At 58.9% G+C, this 27423-nt stretch overlaps 2 protein-coding genes across 4 annotated transcripts; one reads left to right on the top strand and one right to left on the bottom strand.

Moving 5' to 3' along the window:
- The first annotated feature begins 872 nt into the window (after positions 1–872).
- Positions 873–2818, top strand: PERCC1 (proline and glutamate rich with coiled coil 1). Its single transcript, XM_075719286.1, has 2 exons — positions 873–898; positions 2077–2818. The coding sequence occupies exons 1-2, from the start codon at positions 873–875 to the stop codon at positions 2816–2818; spliced, it is 768 nt and encodes a 255-aa protein (XP_075575401.1).
- An 868-nt stretch (positions 2819–3686) lies between these two features.
- On the bottom strand, positions 3687–26069 carry CLCN7 (chloride voltage-gated channel 7). 3 transcript variants are annotated; one of them, XM_075718183.1, is made up of 25 exons: positions 25932–26069; positions 18085–18156; positions 16764–16835; positions 16458–16523; positions 15702–15834; positions 15246–15355; positions 14400–14480; positions 13901–13963; positions 13231–13314; positions 12967–13060; positions 12473–12537; positions 11870–11986; positions 11479–11533; positions 10865–10925; positions 9346–9484; positions 8969–9062; positions 7443–7612; positions 7064–7115; positions 6614–6741; positions 6342–6427; positions 5943–6075; positions 5766–5825; positions 5243–5419; positions 5055–5135; positions 3687–4936 (listed from the first exon to the last, which is right to left on the bottom strand). In XM_075718183.1, exons 1-25 carry the CDS (start codon positions 26067–26069, stop codon positions 4850–4852), a joined length of 2418 nt encoding a protein of 805 aa, XP_075574298.1. In that variant the 3' UTR covers positions 3687–4849. The 3 variants fall into 3 exon arrangements, with proteins under 3 accessions (XP_075574298.1, XP_075574297.1, XP_075574299.1); XM_075718182.1 differs by having other exon boundaries at positions 25908–26069; XM_075718184.1 differs by lacking the exon at positions 18085–18156.
- Positions 26070–27423: the final 1354 nt, after the last annotated feature.

The following is a 27423-nucleotide window of genomic DNA, read 5'->3' on the forward strand; positions in this document are numbered from 1 at the left end:
GACACAGGGCACCCCAGCGCCCCGTCCATGGTGACAATGCTGCTGTCATGGGTGCTGGCCCTGCTGTGGGGCTGGCCCAGCCATTCTCCACACAGCATGTCCCCATCTCTGCATCTACAGGCAAGAGACACTGCCCCCGGGCACCCAGCCCCACCAACCCCCAGTGAGCACAGCACCCTGAAGTGCCTGTCCCACTGGCTCTGCCATTGGAACCATGTCCTGCCACCTTGAAAGGTCCCAAAGCCCATCCTGGGGCTGGTCAGGGAGCCCCGCACCCACCTCGGGGGGACATGAGACTGGAGATGGAGGGTCTGGACCTGCACAGGGGCTGTGCAGCACCTGGCCCCCACTCTGCTGTGCAGGGGCCTGGCACCGAAGGACCCCCCCCCCCAGAGAGGCTTTGCCTGCTGCAGCCGCGGTGGCAGCGCCTGTTTGCAGAGGCATCGCTCGATATGCAGTATGTTCTTCAGAAGATCCCTACTCCAGGAGTCAAAATAGCATGAAATTTAATTTTACGCCTATTTGACAAAGCTTGATTTTGCCTCCAATCAGCAGGGAGATAAGAGCCCTCGGCACAAGTGTGCGGGCAGTTTGGCAGCTGGGGCTGCAGATTTAATAGGTGAATTTACAGGAACAACACTTGAAAATCCCCTGGCTAGTGAACCATTAAGGTGAGCCCTGCCTTCCGTCCCTGCGTCCCTCCCCGCGGCCGCTCTCCCGTTGCTGGGTGCTAAAGCAAACCCCAGCTCTGTTTACCAAGTCTACTATTACAATACAGCTACCAAATATTTGCCAGCCGTCAGCTCACTGCTCCGCTATAAATACTTCAGGCCCAGGTGGAGGGACGGGAAGGGGGAGCGGCACAGGAGCCTATGCATGGCCGGGTGGCAGCACCAAGGTGAGTGCCGAGCCGCGGCCCCGGGCGATGCCCTCCTGCGCCAGGGCATTTCTCCAGCTGAGGGTGGCAGCGGGGCAGGCTGGCTCCATCGCTGGGGCAGCCCTGCTCCCCTCTCCCCGCAGCCCAGAGGTGTGTGATGCCTCAGGAGGCTGAGCCTCCCACTGCCTACACTGGGGCAGCATGGAGGCGGGACCTGGGGTCCCGTGGTGGGGACAGCAAAAAGAGGGATGCATGGTGACCCCAGAGATGGCAATGATGCTGTCTCAGGCTGGGTGCAGGGCCCAGCAGCGTGCTTGGCATGGCAGGAGCAGAACTTGTCCCCCAGGATTTGTTCCCTGCCCCAAGACCCTCTCGGGGCCGGGGCTGGGGCGATAGCAGTCCCAGGTGTGTGGCTGGAGATGCCCTGGAGCGAGGCAGGGCTGGGGACCCTGGGGCAGAGGTAGCACTAACTACAGAGGGGCCTCATCCAGCTCAGCATGACCCAGCCATGGCCAGAGCCCACCAGGGCAGTGCAGGGAGGCGGCCAGGTTTGCCCCGTCACAGGGAAACCTGCGGAGCCATTGTGTGGGTAGGGCTTGGGGCTCAGCGTCCTGGGTGCTCAGCCCAGGGTGGCAGGGGGGTCAGCCCCATTCACCTCCATGCACAGCCCCAGGGTAAAGGGGAACATCCTGCTGCCCCACAGTTCTGGGGGACATCGCTGCTGCCCCATGGCTCATAGTTCATGGGGACATCCCCATTGCCCCACTGGTTTGGTGGGGACATCCCTGCTGCCCTATGTCCCATGGCTTGATGGGGACATCCCTGTTGCCTCATGTCCCAGGGTTCAGTGAGGATGTCCCTGCTGTCCCATGGCTTGGGGGGGGGGGGAGTGTGTGTGTGTGACATTCCTGCTGCCCCATGTCCATGACTTGGTGGGGATGTCCCTGCTGCTCCATGCCCCATGACTCAAGGGGCACGTCTCCACTGCCCTGTATCCCATAGCTTGGTGGGGACATCCCCACTGCCCCATGTGCCATGGTTTGTGGGGGACATCCCCCCTGCCCTCCAGCCCCACCATGGCCACGGCATGGCACGACACGGTCCCCCTGCTGCCTCAGGGCCAAGTGCTGCTGCAGGACAGGGAGTTGGGGAGGGTGCCGGGGTGCGTGCCACCCTCACCCCACTGTCCCTGCCCACAGGGTGACTCTGGGCCCCAGGGTGCCCCTGCGCGCTGACATGGCTGCAGGCGTCATCCGGCCGCTGGCCGAGCTGCGGCTGCCCTCGCCCTTCCCGCATGGCCTGCTGCTGCCTGCACGCCCCGAGCCTGACTTCCCCGACCTCTCTGAGGAGGAGGAGGAGGAGGAGGAGGAGGAAGACGAGGAGGAGACAGTGGAGGAGAGTGCGGGGCCAGAGCTGGCTGTCCCCAGCGCTGCTGAGACCACCCTGCAGCTCCTCAAGTTTTCGGAGCTCATCAGCTGTGACATCCAGCGGTACTTTGGGCAGCGGGGCCGGGAGGAGGCTGCTGGCAGCCGCAGCGTGCCCGAGGACTGCAGCTCACCCCGGTGTGCCGAGGCCCAGCCCAAGGCCGTGGCACCGCAGGGCGGCCCTGGGGCCATGCACAGGCTGGGGCCGCTGGCTGAGCTCTTCGAGTACGGTGTGCACCGGTGCCTGCCACCCCGGGCAGCTGGCGGCAAGACGCAGCGGCTGGAGAGGAAATATGGCCACATCACCCCCATGCATCGGAGGAAGCTGCCGCCCTCCTTCTGGAGGGAGCCGGGCCCAGGCCCCGCTGGCCTCCTCCATGCCGGCACCCCTGACTTCAGCGACCTCCTGGCCAACTGGACAGTGGAGCCGGGGCTGGAGCTGCCAGGCAGTGGGCGGGAGCTGCCACCCGAGCCGGGCCGCCTGGGGCTGGAGGCCGAGCCCTTCGCCGGGCTGTGACCCCACCATGGCCCTGGGGGCCCCTGGCCCCGCCACGTGCCGCCCGGTTAATGATAAACCCAGCGGCCACAGTGCCAGCGCCGGGGCACCTGGAGCCGCTGGGTCGGAGCCGGTGATGGGATGAGTGAATAAATGACTCCCACCAGGCACCAGCGCATGCAGTGTCCTTTGCCACCCGCCACTGCAATGTCCCTGCCACCGGTGACAAAGGGTCGCCACTCGGCATGGCCCTTGGGGGGCTGCTGGCTGTTCTGGCAGCAGAAGAGGTGGGAAGCGCAGTGCCGGCAGGAGCCAGCAGCCCGTGTTTACTCTGCGGGCCCAAGTTGGTGGATCCCATCACCTTATCTTGGTCGCGCCAGGGCAAAGGGCGACGTGGGGCCTCATAAAGAGCCTGGCTGCCAGCACCCAGCGGGGACCTGCCACCACCTCGGGGACCCGCTGCACCCCACAGCTCCCCTGCCACATGGCAGCGTCAGGGAACCGGACCCACACAGGAGAGCAGGGCTGACCCACGGCACAGGGAAAGCAGCTGGCCCTTCCCCATGGCCCCTACTGCCAGACCAGGCTCCCACCAGAGCCCACAGCCCCCGCACTGTTACCAGGGCCCGGCAGAGGCATTCCCTGCTCTCTGGCAGCTCTTTGTTGGCCTTGAAAGGGAAAAGCACTCAGGAAGGGGCAGCCTCCCCCCCGCCTTGAGCACACCGTCCCTGCCAGGGGGCTGAGGAAGGAGGTCGGGGGGGCCCGGCCTCCCCACGAGGCTCATGCCCCCCCAGTACCAGCCCCCAGGGGGGCTACCGCCAGAGACGGTGCTGAGCCTGGGCAGCAGCACTAGGGGAAGCAGGGAAGCAAGAGACAGGCAGCACTACAATAAAAGTACAAACAGGCTTTATTTGAGCACAGTACCCCACAGTCGAAAGCCCCCCCCCCCAGGCCCCAGGATGCCCCTGCCCAAGGGAGGAGGGGGCAGCACCAAGCCCATGGCTCCACAGCAGGGCAGGAGGCAAGGCTAAGGTGAGGGGCAAGGATGGTAGGAGATGGGGGAGCTGAAGTGCCAGGGCTGGAGCCCTCTCCTCATCACCCAGGGGAGTACGGGGTCTGCTCCCTCCCCCTGGCCAGATCCAGGGCTTGTGGCGGGTTTTAGGGTGCCTGGCAGTGCCCAGGCTGCTGGAAAGGGTCAGAACAAACTGCAGCAAGTGCAGAAACACACCTAGGGGTAACTCTGGACCCCAGCATGGGCAGAGGGGAGAAGCAGCAGCAATGGTGGGAGGAGGGCAGGAGTGGCAGAGGGGCACACACTAGGGACACAGGCTGCAGGACCAACACTGCCCCATAGCACGCAGCTCTCCCCTCCCCATCCCTGCCCTGAACCCCAGGGGTGTCTCCCCACACACGGGTTGTGGTCAAAGCAGCCAAGGGAGCCAAGAAAGAGCAAGAGGCAGGAGCTGCTGAACCACAGGAGCCCTTTTATTGCACAGCTGAGCAGGGCGCGGCCCCCTCCTCCAGCCAAAGGGGCAGACACACAAGCACCTGCCCCAGGGCTCAGCCTGACACAGCCAGCAGGACAACGGGGCAGGGGGGACAGGGCCCTGGGAGCAGGAGGGAGCCCTACCATGTCCCCTCTGCTCCCCAAACAGGCTCTGCTGCAGGGGAGCAGACAGCCCAGGCTGGGTGAATGAGGCAATGGAGGCCATGTGCTGTGGCAGAGGGACTGTGCCCAGCTCAGCAGGGCACTTCTGCTCCCCCTGGCACACTCCAGCCTTCACCCAACCCTCAGGGAGAGCCTACACCAGGAGCTAATGGAGCCAAGGGTGCATTTTGATCCCTTGGGGAAGCAGAGGAAGGAGTGAGAAGAGGCAGTAGATATGGGAAGGCAGTGATGGGCAGGAGAGCCGGGGCAGCATGGCCGTACAGGTGCTCCAGGCACCATGATGCCTGCACAGGCTGGCTCAGTCCTCTCCCCACCTCCCACAAAAGTGGGTCCCCGGCTCCGAGGGGCCAGGGCACGTCTCCGCTGGGCGGCACTGCCCCACGTCACGTCTGTGCCAGCGAGAGCTCCTCCAGGCCTTCCTTCCCCAGCCGGTATCTGGCGAGGTCCTTGCGGGTGACCATGCCCACCACCTGCCGGGAAAGGGACAGGGTATAGCTGCATGCTGACATGCAGAGGACGGGGACAAGGGCAGCATGTTGCCCCCACCAAGGAGCCCAGGCTGCCCACACATGGTGAGTGGGGACTCACCTCATTGCGATTGTCCACAACCACCAAGTGCCGCAGTCCCAGGGCTCTGAAAAGCTTGAACACACGCGGCAGAGACGCCTCCTACAAGGCAGAGTGGGGCTGCATGGGCTGTGGCATCCCCAGCCGGCACCCATCGCTCACCCATGACCCCCGGGATGCTGGGGTGCAGAGAGGTCCCTGGCTGTTACCTGAGGCACGGTGTAGGGTGAGGGGTTCATGAACTCGCTGAGGTCGATCATGCACTCGCGCTCATCCTGGGAGACATGGATGGACTGGATAGGGGGGAAGCGGGGGTAGGCGTCCCGGAAATCCTTCAGCTTCAGTCGCCGCTGCACCAGGCTCAGGTTGGCCCTTTCCACAAAAACCTTGGGAGGAGAGAGGCCATCAGGGACTGTCATGCAGCACTGACAGGCACTAGGGGCAGGGAGGGAAGAGGGCAGGAGCATGGAGCAGATGGACTATCTGCAGAAGAAGAGCCTGTTTCTCATTCACTCAGGGTCTGTGAGCCCAGTGGGGTGCAGGATGATGCTGGGGTAACCCCAGCACGGCACAGCAGACCCCACTGTCTCCTCGGGTGAGCTGAGGGAGATGACAGGGACCCTCCACCAGCTCCTTCCGAGCAAGGTAGGACTAAGGGGCCTGAGGAAGCGGTGGGACAAGGGCACCGGGGCTCTGACACAGCCCAAACAGCCTCCATGCAGAACCACCCACCTTGTGCTTCAGCAGGACGATGAGCTGGGAACGCAGGATCAAACCCCGCAGTCCTGCCACCTGCAACAGAGCACCACACGTGAGGTGGGGCTGGCAAGGGCAAGGGTCCCATGCCACGGCCAGCCCTCGTGTGGCCGACCCCCAGCTGCATCCCTTCGCAAGTGGCATCCAGCCCACCTGCGTGGTGTCAGGGTTGCTCTCCACCACCGGGAAGCCGTTGTGGTTGGAGGACGTGTCGCTGAGGATGTCCACAACCGTACCAACTCGCTCGATCCTCCGCAGGCAGGTGACAGGAGTGCTCATGACCTCCCTGCGGGGAAGACTCAGTGTGAAACACAGCCCCACAGCAGCAAGCCCCAAATCCACCCTCCCCACCATGCACACCTCCTCCATCCCCATAACCTGCTGGGAACACAGGGAGGGAACTCACTGTGAGCCCTATTCCCTGCTGGGGAAGGGGCTGGGCTGATGGCACTGGGGAAGAAACATGTCACTACCTCCATTTTCAGCTCAGGCCAACAGCGTGGTCCAAAAACTGCTGCCCCAGGAGTGATGAGCATCCCCCAGCCCACCTACCTGGCCGTGAGGGAATGAGACGTCACTGGGGCCTCCCAGTGCAGGAAGGGCACGCTCTGCAGCTGGATGTGCATGTCGTAGAGCCCCTGCAATGAGAGCCGAGCTGTCAGGAGAAGCCTGGTGAGATGCTGAGGGGTACAGCCAGGCAGCAGCTCCCCTCCAAGAGGGAGCACATGCTTGTCCTGGCCCCCCCGCAGCTCCCCAGCATCCCCAACCCCAACCCACAGCCTCTCGCTGGGTCCCAGGCTCCCGGTGAGCACACCAGCCCTCACCTCCACAAAGTAGTCTCCTACAATCTTCGCTGTCATCAGTACCAGCATGATGGGGAAACCATAGGTGACATTGCCTGTCGCCTCCATCATGATGACCGTGAGACTCAGTGTCATCCGCACTATCCCACCTGTGAGAGGTACCCGAGGGGTTTGGGAGTGTAGGGGGGCAGGGAAACATGGGGCGAGGGGATAGCAAAGCACCCAAGGCCCATCAGTCTCTGCATGGTGATCCAGGACTGCCTGCATAGGCCGGGGTGCCCTGGATGAACCCGGTGCTGGCTAGTACCCCAGCGCTGCCCGTGCTCAGCAAGGTTGTTAGGAAGCCAACAGCCAGGCTGGGCTTCAGCTGGGGAAGAAGCTGCACCAGGGAAGCATGGACTACTTTTTCCCATACCACTTTCAACCTGACATGAGCACGAGGTGGCCAAGACTGTGCTGTGGGGAACTCACCCAGCTGTGCGGCAGCTCCCATCAGGGCATACTTCCCAGGGTCAGCCCAGATCTGAGCACAGGAGAGAAGGGGCTGAGTCAGCTTCTGGCTCCAGGGCATCCGGAGATAACAAACAGTACCCTGGCCCCAAAACCCCCCTCCAAAGTGGGCAGGAGTGCCTGAGGCCACCTGCACAGCCCAGCTGCTAGCAGGGCTGTGTCAGGACATGGAAAAGCCCAGACCCAGCTCAGGAAGACATCCAGTGAGGAGTCAACCCGCTCCACACCTTTCCAGACTGCTGTGCCGGGCTCTTATGCCTGCTGCCTGCCCAGCAGCGAGGGAGGAGGGCTGGGTGCTGCATGTCCTCCCACCCAGCGCTCCTTCCCACTGAGCACTCACCGAGCCTTTGGTCAGGTAGGACAGGGAGATGCCGAAGAGCCTCCCCCAGGCAGCACCAATGAGCAGGGAGGGGATGAAGACCCCTGCAGACACCGTGAGACCATAGGTCCAGCAGGCCAGGAAGAAATACATCAGTGTGAACATGCCCAGCGTCATGGGGTTGTAGGAGCCTGAGGTGGAGAGAGAATGAAGAGTCAGTGCCGGTCCCACAGCCTAAAGGACACTGTGATGGGCTGCAGCCACAGGAGAACAAACAGCAGTGGCCCCACGACACGCTCCCAGCAGTGAAAGCCCCTCTCATCAGGTGCACCGTCCTCCCTGGCAGCACAAGCCTTTCAAATCAGGTCTTTAGGGTGTTTCTGCCCCCTCAAGGGCCCTGCCAGCCAGCCAGTGCCATCCCAAGCCCTCCCGTCCCACTGAATCTAGCATGTGCCTTTCCCCATCTCGCGACCCATGATGACCCGTCCCCTCCCAGCCCTGTGGTTCCCAGCCTTCTGCGAGGCAGCATGACGAACTTGAAAGCCCCAAGGGACCACCAGTGCTGGAGGACAAGGTCGGGAGGACAGAGGTGCTGGTGCACTGGCAGGGGTCCTACCAGCAGCTTTGGGATCAACTCAGCAGAGTAGGTCCTGCAAACCCCCTCCCGACCTGCAGCTCCCACAGCTGCTCCAGCCAGTCCCAAGCTGCCCCATGGCACAGGCGGTGCCATCACAGCAAGACCCTGCTGTCCCCAGGACACAGCCTACTGCTATTTTAGGATTGCTGAGCAGCTCAGTCTAGTTTAAACGAGTACTTTGCAATCTCTCCTTCAGAGTGTTCAACAGACCGAAGTCCTGAGCCAGGGAGGACCCAGCACTGCAGAGAGCGGCCACGAGACACAGCACAGTCATCACTTGGCTTCAGGGGGCCAAGCTGCACTCTCTGGGCTGAGAGTCTAGAAATTTGGAGCTGTCTGCTCCCTGCCCACATGCAGCTGGGCACAAAACAGACCAGCAGGCAGAGGGCACGCTAACGCTACACTAGTTCCAAGGGAAATGAGAGCTGGAGCCTGGGAGCCAAACTGCATTTCTCAAGCAAATCCAAACCCCAAGATCCACCTCCGCAACCTGCCCAGAGGGTAAAGTCATTCTGGCACAAGAGGCCCTGCTAATTAAGAAAACAGCCAGGCACATTTCCAGGATGGACTTCAAACAGCCAGTGACGGTCAGACATGCTCCCACGCAACTCAGAAGCAATAGCTTGCAAACATGCACAAACAAAACCAGGTCCTCATCCACAGGCTCCCAAAACCACAGCCCTTTTGGCTGAGGTTGTATGTGCCACCAGGCACAGCATCCATCCATCCTTCCACCACTGCAGGAAAGGAGCAGGCACAGTGCTTTGCTGGATCCCATCATGCCCTCATAGGGCCATGCTGATCATCCCCCGCCTTGTCCCACGGGTGGCCAGGGAACAGGTCGGCCACCTCGCGCAAGCCCAGCCCCACCCTGCTCATGCTCAAAGACCTGGTCGCTGGGTGCACAGACCTGGAGGGTCATGGAAGAGGTTGACGACGCTCTTCTCAGGTGTGTTGAAGAAGGCAGTGGCCATGGAGTTGTACTCTCCATCAGCACAGAAAAGCTGAGGTGGGAAGACAAGAGAGAGAAGTGGCAGATCTGGGCTACCCTGCAGCAGGGAAGGCTGCCAGGCTCAGGGGGATGTGTGCCAGTGAGGCGGCAGCTCTAGGCAGCAAGCACACAAACACCGCGCTTAGGTCTGCAGCTCTGCCTGCAGCGGAGGGCGTTGACTGTGAGGTCCAGTGCCACAAAACCCAGCAGGGTCTTGTCTCCCTGTTCAGTCCTCAGCCTCTGCCCAGGCTCAGGGTGACCCCTGCCCTGGGGGGCCATTCTCCAGCATCTCCTACCTGCAGGGGATATGCCACCGTGCTCCCCTGGATGGGCTGGCAGTCTCTCGAGCAGTAAATCATGACAAACCCCACAGTCGCTGTCACTGCTGCCACCAGCATGGCCTCGACCACCTGGAGGCAGGGCCGGTGGATGTACCTGCAAAGGGAGCGGAGGAGTGAGGGTGGCACCCAGGGGTGTGGGCAGGATCACCCACAGCCTGGCTTGGCACATCACATTGGGCATACAGACAGGCTGGCTGCCTCGGCTCCCTTCCCAGACCCTGCCAGGCTGTCCTGCGGTCTGTTCTCTGGTGAAGCTGTTGTGGGGACCTGGGGCAGGAGGCCAGTGGCAAGAGCAGCTTTGTCCAGCCAGCTCCAGCAGACCTGCCTGCCTTCCTTGCATGGAGCCAGGCACAGCTCCCATGGAAAGGTTGGTGTGATCTGGCTGGGGGAACAGTGCAGGAACAGCCCAGAAAGCTGCAGCCCATGAAGGCCCAAGAGGAGTGATGCCCTGGAAGCTGCTGCAGGCCCCTCACTGCTCCACTGCCACAGGTCATCCCCCCTCTGAGGCCACGAGGCTGGTCCTAGTTTGAAAAGCTGCTGACAAGCACTGGCTGTGCCAGACTGGGCTTGGATGGCTTTAGCAGGTCTCCATTCTCTCATTACTCTCAGAATTACCTAAGACTCAAGCCTGCACAGTTTTTGCACTTCTTTGGGCCCTCAAGTCACTGAAGGGAAATACTTCAGCGTCAGAGCAATGGTGGGATGCTGCGGGTCACAGCCTTGACTGCAGGCAGTGAGAGGCATGTGGCATCTTTGCTTCCCAGCTGTCATGGTTTAGCCCCAGCCAGCAACTAAGCACCACGCAGCCGCTCGCTCACTCCCCCTACCCCGACGGGATGGGGGAGAGAATTGGAGGAGTAAGAGTGAGAAACACTCCTGGGTTGAGATAAGAACAGTTTAATAATTGAAATAAAGTAAAATACTAATGATAATAATAACAACAATATAATAATGATAATAACAATAATAATATACAAAGCAAGTGATGCACAATGCAATTGCTCACCACCCGCCGACCGATACCCAGACAGTTCCTGAGCAGCGATCGCTGCTCCCCGGCCAACCCCTCCCAGTTTATATACTGAGCATGACATCACATGGTATATGGAATAGCCCTTTGGTCAGTTGATCAACTATCCTGGCTGTGCCCCCTCCCAGTTTCTTGTGTACCTGGCAGAGCATGGGAAGCTGAAAAGTCCTTGACTAGCATAAGCAAGACTTAGCAACAACTAAAACATCAGCGTGTTATCAACATTCTTCTCCTACTAAATCCAAAACACAGCACTATGACTGCTGCTAGGAAGAAAATTAACTCTATCCCAGCCAAAACCAGGACACCAGCTTCCAGGGGCTGCTGTTGCTCATATTATGTGTGAGATTACAGCCTTGCTCTGGCTGGGAGTGCCACTTCGAGGGAGCACAGAAGGTGCCAGCCAACCCATGTCAATCAGCTTAGTTACCCATGAGCTCTTACCTGATCCGGAACATCGTTAACCAGTAATTGAGGGCATTGAACAGGGCCCCGAGGATCCCGCCTAGGAATGCAAAAGAGGAAAAGCTCAGCATGCAGGCCCCAGGCTTTCCTATGGCTGCCCAGGACACAAAGAACCCATGAAGCTCAGGGAGACATCAACAACATATCCAGCGTGACCAGCAGCCCTGGGACACATGGACGCTGTCCTTGCAGAGACAGCCAGGACCTGACACCAAGAGGAGTCCAGCAGTAGGGTGGCCAGGGGCCAGTATCACAGCGCTGGCACTAGACAAGCAAGGGACGGGCCAAGTCTGTGGGGATAAGGGCAGCTCGTTTGAAAGCAAGGGGCTGCCCACAACTGCAATGCACTGACCTCACTCAACTCATGACTTTGCAGTACATGGATCAAAGGGGCACGCCTTTGCTACAAGGGTAAGGGTGGGGTCAGGATCCAGCTCTCACCCCCATGTAAGCCCCACAAGCAGCCTCTACTCCAGAGTTTAATGGATTTCCCATTCTCCCCAGGAAACTGGATCCCAAAGCTTTTTAGACCCAGACAGAGAACAGAGGAAATTATTCAGACTAATCAAATTGAAAGAGCAGCTCTCTCTTACCAACCACTCCCATAAAGATGAAGATAGGAATTTCCTGGATCGTGTATCCCATTTTCTGCAAAGAAAGAAATGGGTTTCAGATCTCCTGGCCCACTGGCAGCCCTGCAGCCAGTCACTGTCTGCTGGGACAGCACAAGCCTGCACCGGTAAGCGGCTCCCAGAGCTGCCCCAAAGTCTCCTCTGGACACCCTGCAGCCCCCAGACCCAGCAGTGGCTGCAGAAAAGCCTTCTGCTGGGGTTGGTGGAGCTGGGATCTGGCCAGACCCCACAGCCTGCAAGGGCAGAGCCTGCCTCAGCCCCTGGGTGATGTTTTAAGACAGACTGGTGGCCCCACGCTGCCATGGGCTGCTTCTAACCCCCCCAACAGAGCCCTACTGTCTCTGTGCCATACCTCATTATCAAACCTGCCGAAGTTGATGAGCCCAGGGCTGGACAGATCCCAAGCATTGCCGTGGTAAACACTCAGGACAGAGTTCAGAGTGAACGTAGAGATCATGGAGGCAAAAAACTGGAAGGCGATGCAGCCCAGAGTCACTGCCAGGTGCTCCAGCCCCACTCCCTCACCACATGCCCCCTGCACTACCCCAAACTGCCCCCCCGACCTCCCCCCCCCCAAGGCCCTTGGGTAGGATTTGGTACCCACAGAGGTAGGGACAAGAGGCTGTGTTCCCTGTGGCAGCACTCTGGGCAGCTTACACTGACCAGGGGCTTGCTCCTCCTTTTGCCTCTCCATTGCCCTGGGGCACAGCACAAGGCAGCTCCCGTGGAAAGGAGCTGGCAGCAAGATGGAGCTCAGCCAGGTCCAAATTCAGCCCCTGAGGACCAGGGCACAGAAGGGGAGCTGGAATGCTGTTTGCTGGGATGCATTACACACAGCTGTCCAGCTGTGGCAGGTATGGCAGGAGGCCTGGGGCTGTGGGGCACTGGGAAAAGGCAACACCTCACACCAGAGCTGGCAGCCCTCAATTTACTGCTCCTGCTTTCCAGCACTTACGATTCTCCATGTCAGGAACTGGTTCCAGAAGGAAGCCCCTTCCTCCAAGCTGAAGAGGACACCTCCTGCAAATGCAAGACACAAACACCTTCACAAGGGGTGTGTGCCACAGACCCTTGGCTCACAGAACCAGCCAAGGCACCCAAATTCATCCCAGGCCATGTGTCCCACACTGCGCCAGACCTCACAGGCTCCAAAGGGACCAGCAAGCCCACCAAGCCATCAGTGACGTACTGATCACAGTGAAGCCCCTCCACTGCCTTCCTCCATCCCAGGGAGGCAACATCTGGGATCTGAGACAGATAAGCCCCCCCCTCCTTTCTTCCCAAGAACTGCATGGCATGGCAGGACAGCTTGGAGCAGGGCCAGGCACTTTGTGGGAGGGCTCTTGCAGTGCCCTGGGCAGATCCTGGCAGCTGCCTCCATGCAAGTGGGAGCAATCTCCTGACAAGATCCATATGCACGCACTGCTCAGCATCAGTCAAGACACGTACCCACGGGGGCACCAAATGCAGCTGAGACGCCAGCAGCAGCTCCAGCCGAGACAAAATCCCTCTTTTCTGTGTCTCTGCGGAAGTACTCAAAGATCTGAAAGACCAAAGCAAAGGCACGCTTAGGGCTGGCCACAGGCATGAGTTTACAGGAGACACAGGGTATGCCATGTATGACCCCAAGCCACCAGCATGACCCTGAGGAACAGCCCAGCTTGGGCACAGGAGGGGCACCTGCAGTACAGCCCCTTGGCCCTCAACACCAACCTTGAAGTCTCGCTTTAAAGATGTGGATCTTCCCTGGGAGATCCCGGCAGCAATCACTGCTCCAGAGTGAATCATGGGGCCTTCCTACAGGCAAGAGAGCAGATTCAGATCGGAGAAGGAAGAACCCCAGGAACAGTCAGGGACAGTTGAATGCTGCTCACCAGGTTGCAGCCCTGAAGAAGCTGACCAGGAGGATTTCCCTCTAGGAAACACAGACCTTACCATTTTCCCCGCTTAAATCCTAATTCTAGCAAGTAGCTCCCGTGGCCACCTCCTGTTCCCACCAGCACTCCCTCCAGCTGCGGGGGCAGGGTCTCCTCTTGCCTGCCTTCAATCCCAGCAAGCTAGAAAGGTCCCAATGGGGCACCCAGGTCTCCCGCCACTAACATTTGCAGGGACAACCACCAACGGATGTAGGCTGCTGCTCTCCTGCCTCAGCCAAGCCACACATAGGCTGGCTTGGTGGCACCGCACACTCCTCAGGGGCTCCCCAGGCCTGGCCATGCCACAGTCACCTTGGCCAGCAGATCACAGAATAAAACTGAGAGGTCACTGCAGGGCCCCCAGCACCCCAGCCCCAGCGCAGGGCCGGTGATGGGCTGTAGCACGTGTTCCAGCAGTGGGTGACAACATGCCAGCAGCGTGCCCGTGAGCGCTTTGTGCACATCACCTTCCCAACAGCCAGGCCGCCGACCACCGAGAGGATGACCCCACAGACTTTGATCACCAGGGTCTGCAAAACAGAGACAACAGGCACAGCACATCACACGGGTGGCATGAGAAACATGACCGCGACGGCCACGGGGGACACGGACCCAGCCAGCCTCAGGGGCAGGAGCCAGCAACCCCAGGGAACTTGTGATTCTCAGCCCCCCGTTGTGGCAATGGGGTCAGCCAACTTTCTTCTTGGCCATAGCAAAAAATTACCCAAAGCCGCTCTTCCCAGCACCAGCTGCTGATCCCAGGGCAGGAGGTTTAACCACCTGACACTGGAGGGAACAGCTACGGAGCCGGCCAGTGCAGCAGGGTGGCCAGGAGCTCGTGCCAGCTCCAACTCTGCCGCAGCACAGGCAGGGACCACTCCATGAGGACACATGCCCGGGCCAGCCCAGCAGAGGGGGCCCCATCATGGGCAGAAGGCACACATCCCACCACCTCCCCCTTCCTACCTTGAGGCGGACAACGTGTGGGATCTTCACACCGTTGAGATAGCATTTGATCTGGGGAATGCCACTGCCAGCTGCAACGGGCTGTGGGGAGCAGGGAGAGCGTAAGTGGCTGCCACGTACAGGGTGGGGACACACTGGCCACCTTACCCCTGTGTCTCAGCACAGGGCACATCAAGCACACCCTCGGGGAGGCTCAGAGATGAGGCCAAAGCCTATCTACAAGCTCTGGAGGTAGGCTTGAGGGAGGCACCCACTGCCCCTAAGGGCAAACATGCCAGGGAGAAGGAGCTGGCTGGGTTCTTGGGGGACACTAGGGTGTTCCCACCACCATGCCATGGCAAGAGGCCCAGCACTACAGCAGGCTCACACTTGGTGGCCAGGGAGAGCAAGGACAAAGCCACAGGGAAGACACTGTTGGCTCAGAGCCATCACCCCCTCCCAGCCATAACTGGCCCCAGTCTCTGGCTTGTCCTCTAAGCGTGTCGCCGAGGCACCCAACCAGCCTGCTCTCTGCTGGCGCTCACGTACGCCCAATGTGGAGAGGCTGCACCTGCACCAAGGCCTGTGAGAGCTGCGCCTTCACCCAAGGCTGGAGCACACCCTCTGCCCCAGGCTGCCAGCGAAGGGCAGCATGTCCCATCAGTCTGACAGCCCCAGAGAAACTTGACAGTACAGCTGGAGCCAACGCTGAGGAACTGGGTCTACCAAGAGCCAATTTGGCTGAAATACATTTGCTGTTACGCAGATTTGCATATTTCCTGGAGACATGATCCTGCTTTGCCCATGTAAAGAGCCAGGACAGGAGGCACAGGGATACCCCAACCCAGACCAGTTCCAAACTCCTACCTCTACGAAAGCAACAATCATGGAGCCCACCATCACCACACTGGCATTCAGGGTGGCCCAGAGTAACAGCGAGAAAGACAGGCCTCCTTTCTCCGTGAACTTGTCGATGTCTGGGGAAGCAGCTCAAGGAAAGGCTAGTATCAGTTGGGTACCATCCCTCCCACAGCAATAACGCATCCCTAAAATGCTTTTTGAGCTGCGGCAGCACAGGAAATACCATGCACTTAGGGCAGCCAGAGCTGCTGTGAGGAGCCTCCTCCATTACAGCAGTGCCCAGCCACAGCTCAGCCCTGCAGAGCAGCCAGGCACTCAGCAGCACCTTGGGCAGCAGGGGCTGTGCTGCCAACCCAAGCGAGGAAGCGCTGCCCTCTCCACCGGCACCCTTCTTGTGGCTACCAGGAGCAGAGATCCCACAGCTCCTGACTGGCCAACAGCCACAGTTCCGTGGGAGGATACTGCCCTTTATCACCCGATACTTCAGCCCAGCCAGGTTCTCCACCACAATGTCAATGAAGCAGGCAACGAGGCCGGTGAGGATGCCAATCATGGCACAGATGACCCAGCGCTTGATCTCCACCGTACGGAAGGCCTGAGGGACAGACAGCCATCAGATCCTACTGCCACCCAGCCTGGCCCCCGCCAGCATCAGGGGGACTCCAACCCATCTGGCCACCTTCCCCAACACAGCCCTAAGCCTGGGCAGTTCCAAGGAAAGCTGCCCAGGGAAAACCTATGCTGGCTGACCCAGGATTGCAAAGCCTGGCCACAACTTACTTATTTTAAGCCAGTGCCCTTGCCCCACTGTGGGATCTCTAACAGCAGACGTGTTTTTCCAGCTTGCCTGCCTCCGTCAGGCCCCTCCTGTTGGGCTTCTTGCTGTGACACTGGCTCCCAAAGCCCCAGGGCAGATGCTTCATGTGGCTCCAGAAGTCCTTCTGCTCAGGGACCTGCCTTGTGCTGCCTGGCAATGCCACCACGCACACCCAGGCTAGCACCTGTTCAAACCATCCTACACTGCGTCCTTGCTCCTGAGGTTTTACAGCTCATCACAAGCTGGTCAGTGCCCATAAACCCACCCCAGCTCAATTGCTGCTTTGAGCATGGCCTGCCCTGGGGCAGAGAAGCCCCCAAGCAGCCGGGCAGTGGGGAATGGCTTCCCTGGGCCATCCCAGCTGCAGGGATGGTGGGCAACCAGGTCACAGCAAGACTCACCGCATGGTTTATCCTCCTCTCCTCCTCCAGGAACAGCTGGTTTTCACTGTTGTCGTAGTCCAGGCTCTAGTTCAGGAAAGGGAGATGCTGTTATTGTCTAGCGCAGAGGAAGAGACACCCGTGCCAGGGAGGGCTGGCGTCAGACCCTCACCCCTGCCCCTCCACACCCCTCTATCTTTCTCCTCCCTTGATCCTGCTCCTTCCCTGCTCAAACCGCTCTAGCTGGGTGGCCACAAGCCCTTGCCCCATGTACCTCACCTACTGCATCCCAGAGGGAAGAGCTGAGGGAGGGAGATGGTTGCTTACTTCATATTTGAGTGACAGGAGCTTCTCATTGTGGGGGATCTCGTTGGGATGCTGTCGAGGGAGCTCTGTCTCCTGCAGGATGCAATGCACAGGTTAGGAGGGCTAGGTCCGAGTCCAGCCCTCCTCTCTGCCACATAACTGCTGGTTTAATGCTGGTTTTCACACTCAGGAGAGGTGGGGAGGACTGCAGAGATCCAAGCCCTAGCGCAAGCTGCCCAGCAGGCCAGGATCTGGAATGATTTTCCACCAGTTGGTGGATGTATGGGATTTAAGGCAGCTGGAACAGGCTGTCAAGCACGCACCCTCACCCGCTGCCTCTCCACCCCTTGGTAGGATGTTTCCCCAAGGGCAGATGGAGGGTTTGCCCAGCTGGGTACCATGCTGCCATGTTGATCCAGTGCTGCCTCCAAGCGGCTCCATGCTCCAGCTGAGGGCAACCTTTCACCTCAGCAGGAAATTCCTTCAGCTGAAAGCAAGGAGCTATTTCAAGCAGGCCTGAGATTTTGGGCAGAAACCAAATTCTGTTTCCCAAATGCCTTCTTTTCTTGCTTTCAATGCAAGCTGTTCCCAGCTCTGAATTAGGGCATTTACTGAGGATGGAGGGGCCCCCGGGGCAGCGGCACCCTGCACCCTTCCCTGGCCCCATGTTAAAGCTATGGCCAAAGCCAGCTCAGCCTTTCCTCTGAGGCATCGGATTAAGACATACTTCTCTCCATTTAAGAATTCCACAAGAAATACTTAGCAAAAGTCTTCTTCCTGTTTGCTCTTCCTACAGCTCCAGAGCTGAGGCAGGAGCATCTGGGGAGGAAAAGCTTCTCAGGTGTGCACAGAGGGGGAATAACATGAAACTTGAGTTTTCGCAAGGTGCCCCATCTGTTGCTAACCCTGTCCCCAGGGCTGAGATCTTCCCTCAGCTGCTGTCCCACTATACATCCCCTCCCTTGCCTTCACACGGAGCTGGGCAGCAGGCAAGAGAAGCAGCTTGGATCTCTCATGACAAGAAAGAAATCCCTTCCCACACCACTAGATTCTACATTTGCTCCTGCGGGAGGAAGGTTCCTGTGCCGGCGGGCTGGTGCTCAGACAGGTGCAGGGGACCATGATCTCCTTGGGCCAGTGCTGCAGCTAAGAGGAAGCAGCAATGGTCAAGGCAGAGGGGTAGCCAGCTGCCCATGCCACAAAGGTTGCCCAGCCTGGGAGGAAGTGCTGGAGCCCTCGTGGGACAAGCGGGATGTGAGGGGAGGAACAAAAGCAGCCATTACTGCTGTTAGTAAAAGGGAAGTGGTCTTGGTAATGGCAGGCCCCTTTCTGTGCCACTCACCAGCTCACGGATATCCTCGTTGAGGTCCACATTGCTCAGCTGTCCGATGCGCAGGAAGGAGGAAGGAGTGAGCTGAGAAGAGAAGGGAAGATGGCGTCGATTCCCAAATGCGCCACAAGCCTTGGCAGAAGGAAGGAGCAGGCACGTGGGTGCTCGTGCTCTGTGCCCCTTGCCAAGCTCTGCCTGCCCACTGCCAGAGCCCCCCGAAGCACAGCACCTGTAGAGGACTGCTCTCAGAGTACACACAGAGGAGGTGGGACCTACAACCCCAGAGGCAGCAGCATTCTGCCGGGGTTTGGGCAAGCTGCTGCAACCTGTTACCTGGCAGAGCCGGCTCACCCCAGGGAAGGCGCCAGCCAGCAGCAGCTCATTCGAGACTGGCAGCCGGCAGCCCTAAGAGATGGTGAGAGTCACCAACAGCCTCCGGCCAAGGAGCATGCCACCCCCCATGCAGCAGCTGTGCAGCCAGCAAACCTGTGACGAGTCGCACGTTCCACACTCCCCTAGAGCTGGGGAGGGACAGACCCCTCAAACAGAAAGTGCCATCTCCATGGTCACAAGCACACCAAGACCTGCCAGGGCCATCCCTCAGCTCACACACCCGGCCAGCAATAAGGGATCACGTTTGGCTCTGCCATCTGCTCCACAGGAGCGGTTCCCAGCCAGGGAGGCAAGCACATAGGCACGTTCATCTCCCTCTGAGCATCCAGGACTGGAGCAACAGCTGGGCCAGCTGCCAGCCAGTGCACACAAGAGGAAGGAGGGCATGTTGCTCCTGCGCAGCCTCGGGGACACCGACGCCTCTCCAAGCCGGCCCCCGCGCAATGCTGGGAAGAAGCATTTGCATCTCCCTCTGGGGAGGCAGGTTCTCCTTTCGCTGGTGACCACTCAGGCTTGTTACTGGCAGCGCAATTGCATAACATGGGAGTTTTTGGACTATTTGGGGCACCTCTTGTCTCCTGGCCAATGCAGGCAAGGGCTTGGGCTACAGCCAAGCCAGCCTCTGGCTGGGCAGTGCTGCAAGGGGACCCAGCAGAAGCAGGCAAGCTGCCGTCACCCCTGCGCCATTGTGAAACACAGGGATGCACAAGGGTGCGAGCAGCACTGTCACTAAGCATAGCCCAAACACCATTTCTCAACATTAAGATCTTCCCCTCTGGAGCCTCACCCCTCCCCAGCTGCCAGGCTAAAGGACTGGAGAATAAAAGAGGGATGACGAGCAACAGCGGGGACCTGGCACATCAGTCCCTCTCTCCTGGCAAGCCAGCAGATCCCAGATCAAGCCTCTGCTGCTTTAATCCCCACAGATCCCGTCTGGAACATGCAGGCCAGAGCAGCCAGGAGCTGCGCACGTCACCGCAGATGAAGAATACCCCTTTGTGTTTGCAGCCTGACCTATTTTTGCATTTCTCCATCTGCTCCACATTATCATTCCCTCCCTGACCTGCAGGTGGGTTTTGCTCCAGATTCTCAAACCCTCTTTGGTGCCCTTTTGTTCCCAAAAGCCTGAGCCACAGCAGGCATCCCCAGCAAGGGAGCCGCATGGTTGTGGATCTGCCCACAGGAGGGGCTGAGCACAAAGTGCTCCATGGAGCAGTTTTTGGACATGGGTTTGCCAAGACCAGCCTGGTTCTGGTCTGTGATGGCTCCACAATCACCCTGGAAAAGACCAAGATGGACTTTCCCAGCAGTCAGAGCAGGCCACCATGGGCTCCTATGAGCCAGGCACACCCAAAGCTGTCACCTCCCCAGGGACACGCAGATGGGAACTTACACAGAGTCATGAGCTGGAGGCAGGAACTGCCCACTGGTGCCCAGCTGCTCTGGTGGCAGGCAGAGGTCCCAGCCAGGCCCCTGCCATCCTGGGGAGGGGGGGAAAGGACAGGGTCCTCACCCTGAAACCCTGGGAGGGTCAAAGCTGAGACCTTGCAAGGGAACTCCCCTCCACCCAGCTTCAGGAAGCACAAAATTTTAAGGTTCCCATTAGATGCCACGTGTCCAGGGTAAGATCAAGGCAACGAGATGGAAACTGTCACCAGCGCCATGTCCCTTGCTCACGCCTGGGCTCAGACCTCAGGCACCAAGACCTCAGACCGGAGACAGAACCAGCCCTTCAGGGAAATCCTCCTTCTGCTAGTCACAGGGTTCTGCAGAAAGACAAAATGGGGCCAAACCGGTGACACATCCCCCCTGTGTCCCCTTCCTATGGAGCAAGTGGCCACAGCATGGCAGCTCCATTCCCAAAGGATTAGGCGACAGCAGGACCCCAGCACAGATGAAGGGAAAGGAGCTGCAGTTGGACCTGAAGCGAACTTCATTAGACAAGCAGCACGCTTTTAACATGCCCCTCCACTTCCCCAAAGTCCTGGCATCCCTCTGGCATCCAGATGGGCTGAGTCGCTCTGCGAGTATGCATTGGGCTGGCTCCTGTCTCACCCGGCATGGGGATCACATGCCAGGAGGACAGGAAAAAGCTACTTCCATCAGCACCCGACTTTTATAAGAGGGACCGGGGGGGATTCAGGCAGTCAGGAGCCAAGACAGAAGATCATTTGTGCATGGCTCAGAGATTCACTGAACACATGGACGGCACTACTCTCCTTTGGATGTTTTTCAAACTCAGGCCAAGACAGCTGCTGATCCTGGGTACATATGATGTTGGTGTGACCACAGTACGATTATCTCCACATAACAACACGCACTGTTGCCAAAACCTAAAGGACACTGAGGGCTTAACAGCTCTCCTGTCCCAGGAGAGGCTCTCAGGCCAGCTGAGCCTGCCTCCAACAGCAGCGCACCAACTGTGGTGGCACCCAGCCCTCAGCACTCACCCCGTTTGGGTGGTAAAGCTAATTCCTTACCCATTTTGAGCTCTGCAAAGAAATGTCTGGAGCCTTGATCTGAACCAAAACTGTTTAATGCCTTTGTTAGCAGGGCAGTTGGTACACTGGTGGGCAGGGCTACTCCTCAGCAGAACCTCACCAGGCTGCAGGGAAGCCCCCGAAGTTCAGCAGAGGCAAATACAAAACCCTGCACCTGGGATGGATGTGTCCCAGTGGTTAGAAAGCAGCTTTGCTGAAAAAATCTTGCAGCAAAGCTGGTAGATGAGTTGAAGAGGAGTCAGCAGCACATAGGTGCAGCAGACACAGTTGACTGGCTCCTGAGTGGTGCAAGACCACAGCCAGGAGGTCTGGGGAAGGGATCCCGCTCCTCCACTTGGCACCTGCCAGAGCATGCCTGGGACTCAGTGCCTGGTTTGGGCTCCCCGGGATCAGAAAGGCACCGAGACACAGGAGTGAGTCCAGCAAGACAGCCAGGGGCTGGAGCACTTGGTAAGGAGTATGAGGAGAAGCTGGGGTTTCTCAGGGAGATCTTGCTGTCTCTGGTCACCTAATCAGAGGCTACAGAGAAGACGGAGCCAGACTTTCCTCGAAGCTTTGCATTGATAGGACAATAAGCAGTGGACAAGCTGCAGCAAGGGAACTTCTTAGATATCAGACAAATGTTCACTCAGAGGGTCGTGACACACTGAACCTGGGGGCAAGCCCTGAGTGGTGACACACTGAACCTGGGGGCAAGCCCTGAGTGACCTGGTCTAACAGATCTGCTGCTCTTAGCAGGGGCTGGGCTTGAGACCTTCCGAAGTCCCTTCCCCCTTCATCACGCTGCCACCCACTCCAGCGGTGCCTGAGACGTGTGAGAGCAAACTCAGGGTCAATCTCAACAAGAGAAAACATCTGGCAGAAGGTCTCAACCACCACCTTCTACTCAGGCCCTGAAAGAACCATCTCCGAGGTCAGGCAGCAGCAGCTGAATGCAGATTCTGGCACTAGCCTGGAGAATCACGGGTCAGGGTGGGAGACAGCAGCACTGCTGCAAGCATTCCAGTTTGGCAAAGGTGACAAGAAGCCACACTGCTACACGTGATGCCACAGCGGTGTTTCACCTCCAAGCAGAGCAGTCAAAGAGCAATCCCTGTTTGTGAAAAGCAGAACAACTTCAGTCAAGACTAAAACACTGCAGAACAAACCCGGGCTGTGTGCACAACGACCTGACCGTGCCTCACAAACATTGCTCTGAAGAACCGTAAATAGGGAGTGTTTGACTTTGCTCCACAGCAGATTTCCACAGGGACAAGCTAGCGGGGCCGCTCCCTGCAAGGACAACACCCACCCCCAGCGACCACTGCCTGGTGTGAAGACACCCCCCCATACACTGCCCCTTGTGACCGTCCTGCTGTTCACTAACGAACTGGAAACACGTGGCTTTCTGTTATCAATGAGATAAAGCATGGCGCAAACCGCATCAGGAGCCCACAGCAGTATTGCAGAAGCAGTGGGAGGGAAAGAAGAGGATTTCCAGCACCCAGGGCCCTCTTGGCCCCAACGCACTCTGACAAGGAGCCCCCGGTACCTGTTTGGGTGGGAAGGACGGCTCCAGGCTGCGTGACCAGCTGGCTCACTGGCAGAGGAAGCCCTGTCACCAGCTATGGCAGCGTAAGGGAGAGATGAGCTGCAGGGCTTTTGAAATCCCCCTCCTCTGACACACAACCATAGCTGTGATGGGTTTCAAACCAATGCAGCCATCATCCCCAAAACACACCACACCAGGAGAGAACGAGGCTCCTCACCTCCGGGCCCGCAAGTGGGGAGAAATCATCCAGACTCTCTCCGTGGCATCACCACTCGGCTATGATTTTGCTTCCAGCCTCCCGCTGCCACTCCAGGGCACAGCTGCTCCTTGCCCCCTCACCTGTACAAGGCCAGGAGGTGCTGTTATTGACCTGGCCCACCTGCCTTTCTCTGGGCACCTTATCCCACATGTTCCCTCTGCAGAGGAGCAGCATGAGGTTAAAGGACCACCGCAGGTCCCCGATGGTGTGAGCACCCAGCAGAAGGGACTGGACTTGCTAAAACCTCTCTGCTTGGGGAAGCTCCTGCCACCACCCAAGGGCAGTGGCTTTCCAGGGAGGCCAGCTCCAGGCTCCCGGCAGCACGCAGGCAGGCTCTCTGCCAGCACCCAGGAGACATGTAACCTGCAGCCCATCTGCCAGGAATCAAGGCTCACCCAGCACATTTCTCTTTTTCTCTCTCTCCCCTGCCAAGATTTTCCAATTGCAGCAAGCACGGTAGCCCTCCAGCATCACCACCCAGCCACAAAGGCTGCATTTTGCACCCTGTTACTTGAAGTTAAAGAAAATGAGACCAACAACATCTAGAGATGCTGAATAAACACACAGGGGTTAAGAAGGACAAGCCGCCCAGCAACAGCAGCCTGGTCCCCATTTTGGTGACTGCCTGCCCTCACTCCCTGTTCCAGGCACTCTCTGGAGCAGGAGCGTTATACCAATCCCAAAGTCAAGGCATTTTAGCACAAACACAGAGCTTATCTTCGACAGGTAGCAAAGGAGAAGTGTTCTTTTTCAAAAAAAGTGCATAACAGTGGAAATTGGCTGCTCTTACTAAAATTGTCCACCCACTTTTCAGCCTGAGAACTGACACGCACAGCTCGAGAATGCAGGAAAGGGGCAGCCCACGGCAGGTATGATGCTCGGACATACAGGCACCCTCTCACTTCTTGATATACATGAGGCACTAGAAAGTCCTGGTGAAAGGACAAAGGCTCAGTCAGCTCGGTAGCAGCGTTCAGCTGGCCCCAAAACCGGAGGAGACCTCAGGCACAGGAGGAGACCTCTATAGCATCCCGTCTATGGTCAGGGGCATATTTATCCAGCCCCTCCTCACCACACCCACAAGTGCTCAATCTCAGTCTCTCGCAGCAGTCAGCCAGGGAACTACAGACCCGTGTTTCCCTTTGTCACTTTAAGATCACTTTCATTTCCATTAAACAAGCACGTGAGAAAGGGAAGAAACTCCACTGGGGGCATTTTTATTGTATTACCACAACCCAAGTTTAAGGTTCCTGTGAGATACACAGCTCCAGTCTCTGTTTCTCTGCCAAAGCTGTCCTGCCTTCCTGCTTCAATCTATATGACTATACAGCATCTAGGTCAAAGGACCATCCAAGGGAGAGATGCAGTTGCCCTATACCGAAAGGCAACCCCAACGCTACAGTGACAACCCAGTTGCCACTGCCAGGTCAGTGCCACTGCCAGGGGCACGTGTGGTGTGGGCAACCATAGGTTCAGAGCTCTGGCAAGGTACTTGCTCTCCTCTACTAAGGAAAACGCCACGTAGTGCCTTGTCACCAGCTGGAGCCTGAGCTGTCTGCATTGTGAAGGGACATGGTGACAATAAATCAGATCAGCAGGGCCGGGTCTCCACCACTGACCAGCCCTGCCATAGGGGTGGCTCAGGCATTTCTTCTGAGCCCCCAGGAAAACCCTTTCCTAACTGACCCACAGCCAGAAGACCTGGTTAATCCCTATTTTAACACCCTTCAGACCTGCAGAATTCAGCACATGGTCTTTAAAGACAACCCATGCTGTAAATACATGGGGTCCTGTTGTCCTGGTTGGGAAGATTATTTTTATTTTCACACCAGAACAGCTGCAACGGCACAGGCAACTCCTTCCAGCCGCCGTGCCTGGCTCCTGCAGTGCCACGCTAGGCACTTCCAGCCTAACAAACCCTGCATTTCCCTCTAATTAGCCTGCTGTTCTGACTTGCCCAGGAGCAGGGCAGCACAGAATCGTGCTCGGCAAGACGTCCCTGCTAACAGCTGCCAAAAGCTGGCACCACTCCTCCTCCTCCTCTAAGCTCACATCTCCCAGCAAACTCTTCACAGGAAATTCGAGGACATCACCTGGAGGCAGCTCCTCTCCCACCCAGTGCTGGCACAGAAGCGCACCATGGGGCTGGCCTGACATCCCGCCCAGACCACAGCCCTCGCCCAGCACAGCCCACCCAGCCGCAGCTTTGCTCTGTAACAGACACCGAGTGCCTCGGCCAGAGCCACAGTGTGCTTCACATGGAGGAGAGACTGCCGGGCAGAGTGCCCAAGTAACAGCCTCTGGGTACACGGGAGAGAAGTTTCTCTTCAGTTAATTACCGAAAATTAATTTGCAAGAAGGAACTGGCCTCCCTTTGTTTGTGATACATCCCACCCCGGACCTGCTTTTTGCCAGCATGGTTCCATATGTACTGCATGATGTCCACCACTACCCCAACATTAGATGCTCTCGTGTTTGAGCGTGACGTGTTGGTTTGGGCATCAGCAGCGTACCAGGCAACAGCCTCTCTTGCAGCACAATATTTTCAGTAGAAACGAAGACGGCAGCCCCAGCAGGCAGTTGCAAGCCCCTGCTCAGCGCGAGGTCCTGCTGGCAGGGTCCGCCTCAGCCGCTCAGCTGCACCCACGGCTGAGGAGCAGGCAGGAACTGGCCCTGTAGATCTGCAGCAGGGGCCCGGCTGGGCACCGGCATCGCTGTGCACCAGCACCTCGTGATTGGAGCCGGCCGTGGCGGGACCGCCGTGCTGTACAGCGGGCGCCAGGCAGTGAGTCAGGGCCCACGCTCAGATTTTCCCCCACGAGTGACCCGAGGGCCCCATGCCCCGGCCGTGGCTCCCTCCCAGCTTCTCCCCGTGCCGGGCCCTGCCAGGTTCTGCTTTCCCCGGACTCCCCAGCTTGGGGGAGCCCAGAGGGGGCCCGAAGTCCCGCCGGAGCTGCTCACAGAGCAGAGCCCCAGCACCCCACAGCTCCCTGCCGGCAGCCCCGGGGCAACGAACAGGGTTAAACGCTACAGGGGAGGGGGACGCGGACACAACCCCAACCCCCGGCCCCAGCCCCAGCCCCGCTCCGGCGGCGTCCCGGCACAGGGAGGCCCGGGACGGGGCAGACCCCCTCCCCCGGTCCGCCGGTACGTCCCTCCCAGTACCGGTACCCACCTGCCGGGCGCCGCCCGCCGCCCCGGGGCCGGTGCCGTTGAGCAGCGGGGTGGTCTCGCCCGCGCGCTCGTCGTCTTCGTCGTCCTCGTCGTCGCGGTCGCGGCCGGACCAGGACACCTTCTTGGCGACGTTGGCCATGCGGGGCGGCGGCAGCACACACCTCCACCGGCCCCTGCCTCACCGCTGGTCATGTGACCGCCGGGCCGCCGCCCTCACGTGAGCGCTACGGCGGCCGGCGGGGTCGCCCCGCGGCACCATGGGAGTTGTAGTCCCGCCTGTATCCCCCCCCCCCCGCCCCCGCGCGCCCCTTCCCCGGAGAAAGGGCCAGATCCCACCCCCGCCCTGTCCCGCAGCCGCCTCCGGGGACGGGCTCTGCCGCGCTGGGGCCTGACGCGGGCGCGATCGCTGGTGACAACAGCCCGGCGGGCTGCATGGCCGCTGCAAGGCCTTGCCGCACGCCAGGCCCAGGCACACCCCCCCAGCTGTCAGCCGTGGCCGTGGCAGGGCAGCAAGGCCCCACCGCCCCCGGGGAACGCGGGCTTGGGGAGCAGCCAGAGCCGGCGCTGCTCCTGCTCTCCAGGCAGAGAATTTCACAGGGCAGCCATTTGGGAGTGTTTTGTGTGATTCGCTTGAGCCCCCCCCGAGCAGCACAGCTTGGCCCAGAGCTCGACACCATGCGAGGAGCCCCTCTGGTGGGGGGCCGGGCACGTGGGACAGATGGCACCTGCTCCGGCACCTCTGGCTCACTCCCAGTCACGGGCTTTTCCATGCTACAATTTTCCCCTGGGTCTGACTCAGTGGCAGATGCTGGCGGTGACAGGGATCGGGCAGCGAGCGCCTGCACGCGACCCAGCGCGGGCCTCCCTGCTGCCTGTGCTGAGCAGCTCCTGCCCAGCTGTAAGTGCCACCGAGCATTACAGTGAAGAGCAAGACCAGAAATAGGTGAGTTTCCTCTCTGCCCAGAGCATTTTAACAGGAACGACAGGGCTGTACATCCTCTGGGGGCAGGAGCTGACAACCTCCCGGCTTTGGGACAGGCCCCAGGACTGGGTCCCACCTCTGCCGTACCCTTGATACAAAAACTCGCAGATACTATTCTTCAAAGTCCGAACCTCTCCTCAAGAGGAAACGGAGTCTTCAGAAAGTTCCCGAAATAAAACTCAATAGCAACAAAGTTACTATTAAGCAGGCATTCTTTATTACAGCGCTGGGCAGCACTGGGGATCGTTCCACCATGAGTGCTCCAACGATTTGGCAAACTTCCAGAGATTTTATACTATCAAGTTATCCATATTCATATGATTTCTGGGAATTCATCTACATAAACATGAGATTTCTTGGAACTCATTAACATATGCAAATGTCTAATCCGCAGGCATAGTCATCCTCTTTGGTGGTCTTCAGGGGTCCTCTGGTGGTCTCCAATAGTCTTCTTCACTTGTCCGCTAGTTGAACTTTTGGGCTTCCTTTGTCCATTTATGGTCATTCGAAT

This window comes from Pelecanus crispus, chromosome 11, assembly GCF_030463565.1.
Source record: "Pelecanus crispus isolate bPelCri1 chromosome 11, bPelCri1.pri, whole genome shotgun sequence".
NCBI lineage: Eukaryota > Metazoa > Chordata > Aves > Pelecaniformes > Pelecanidae > Pelecanus > Pelecanus crispus.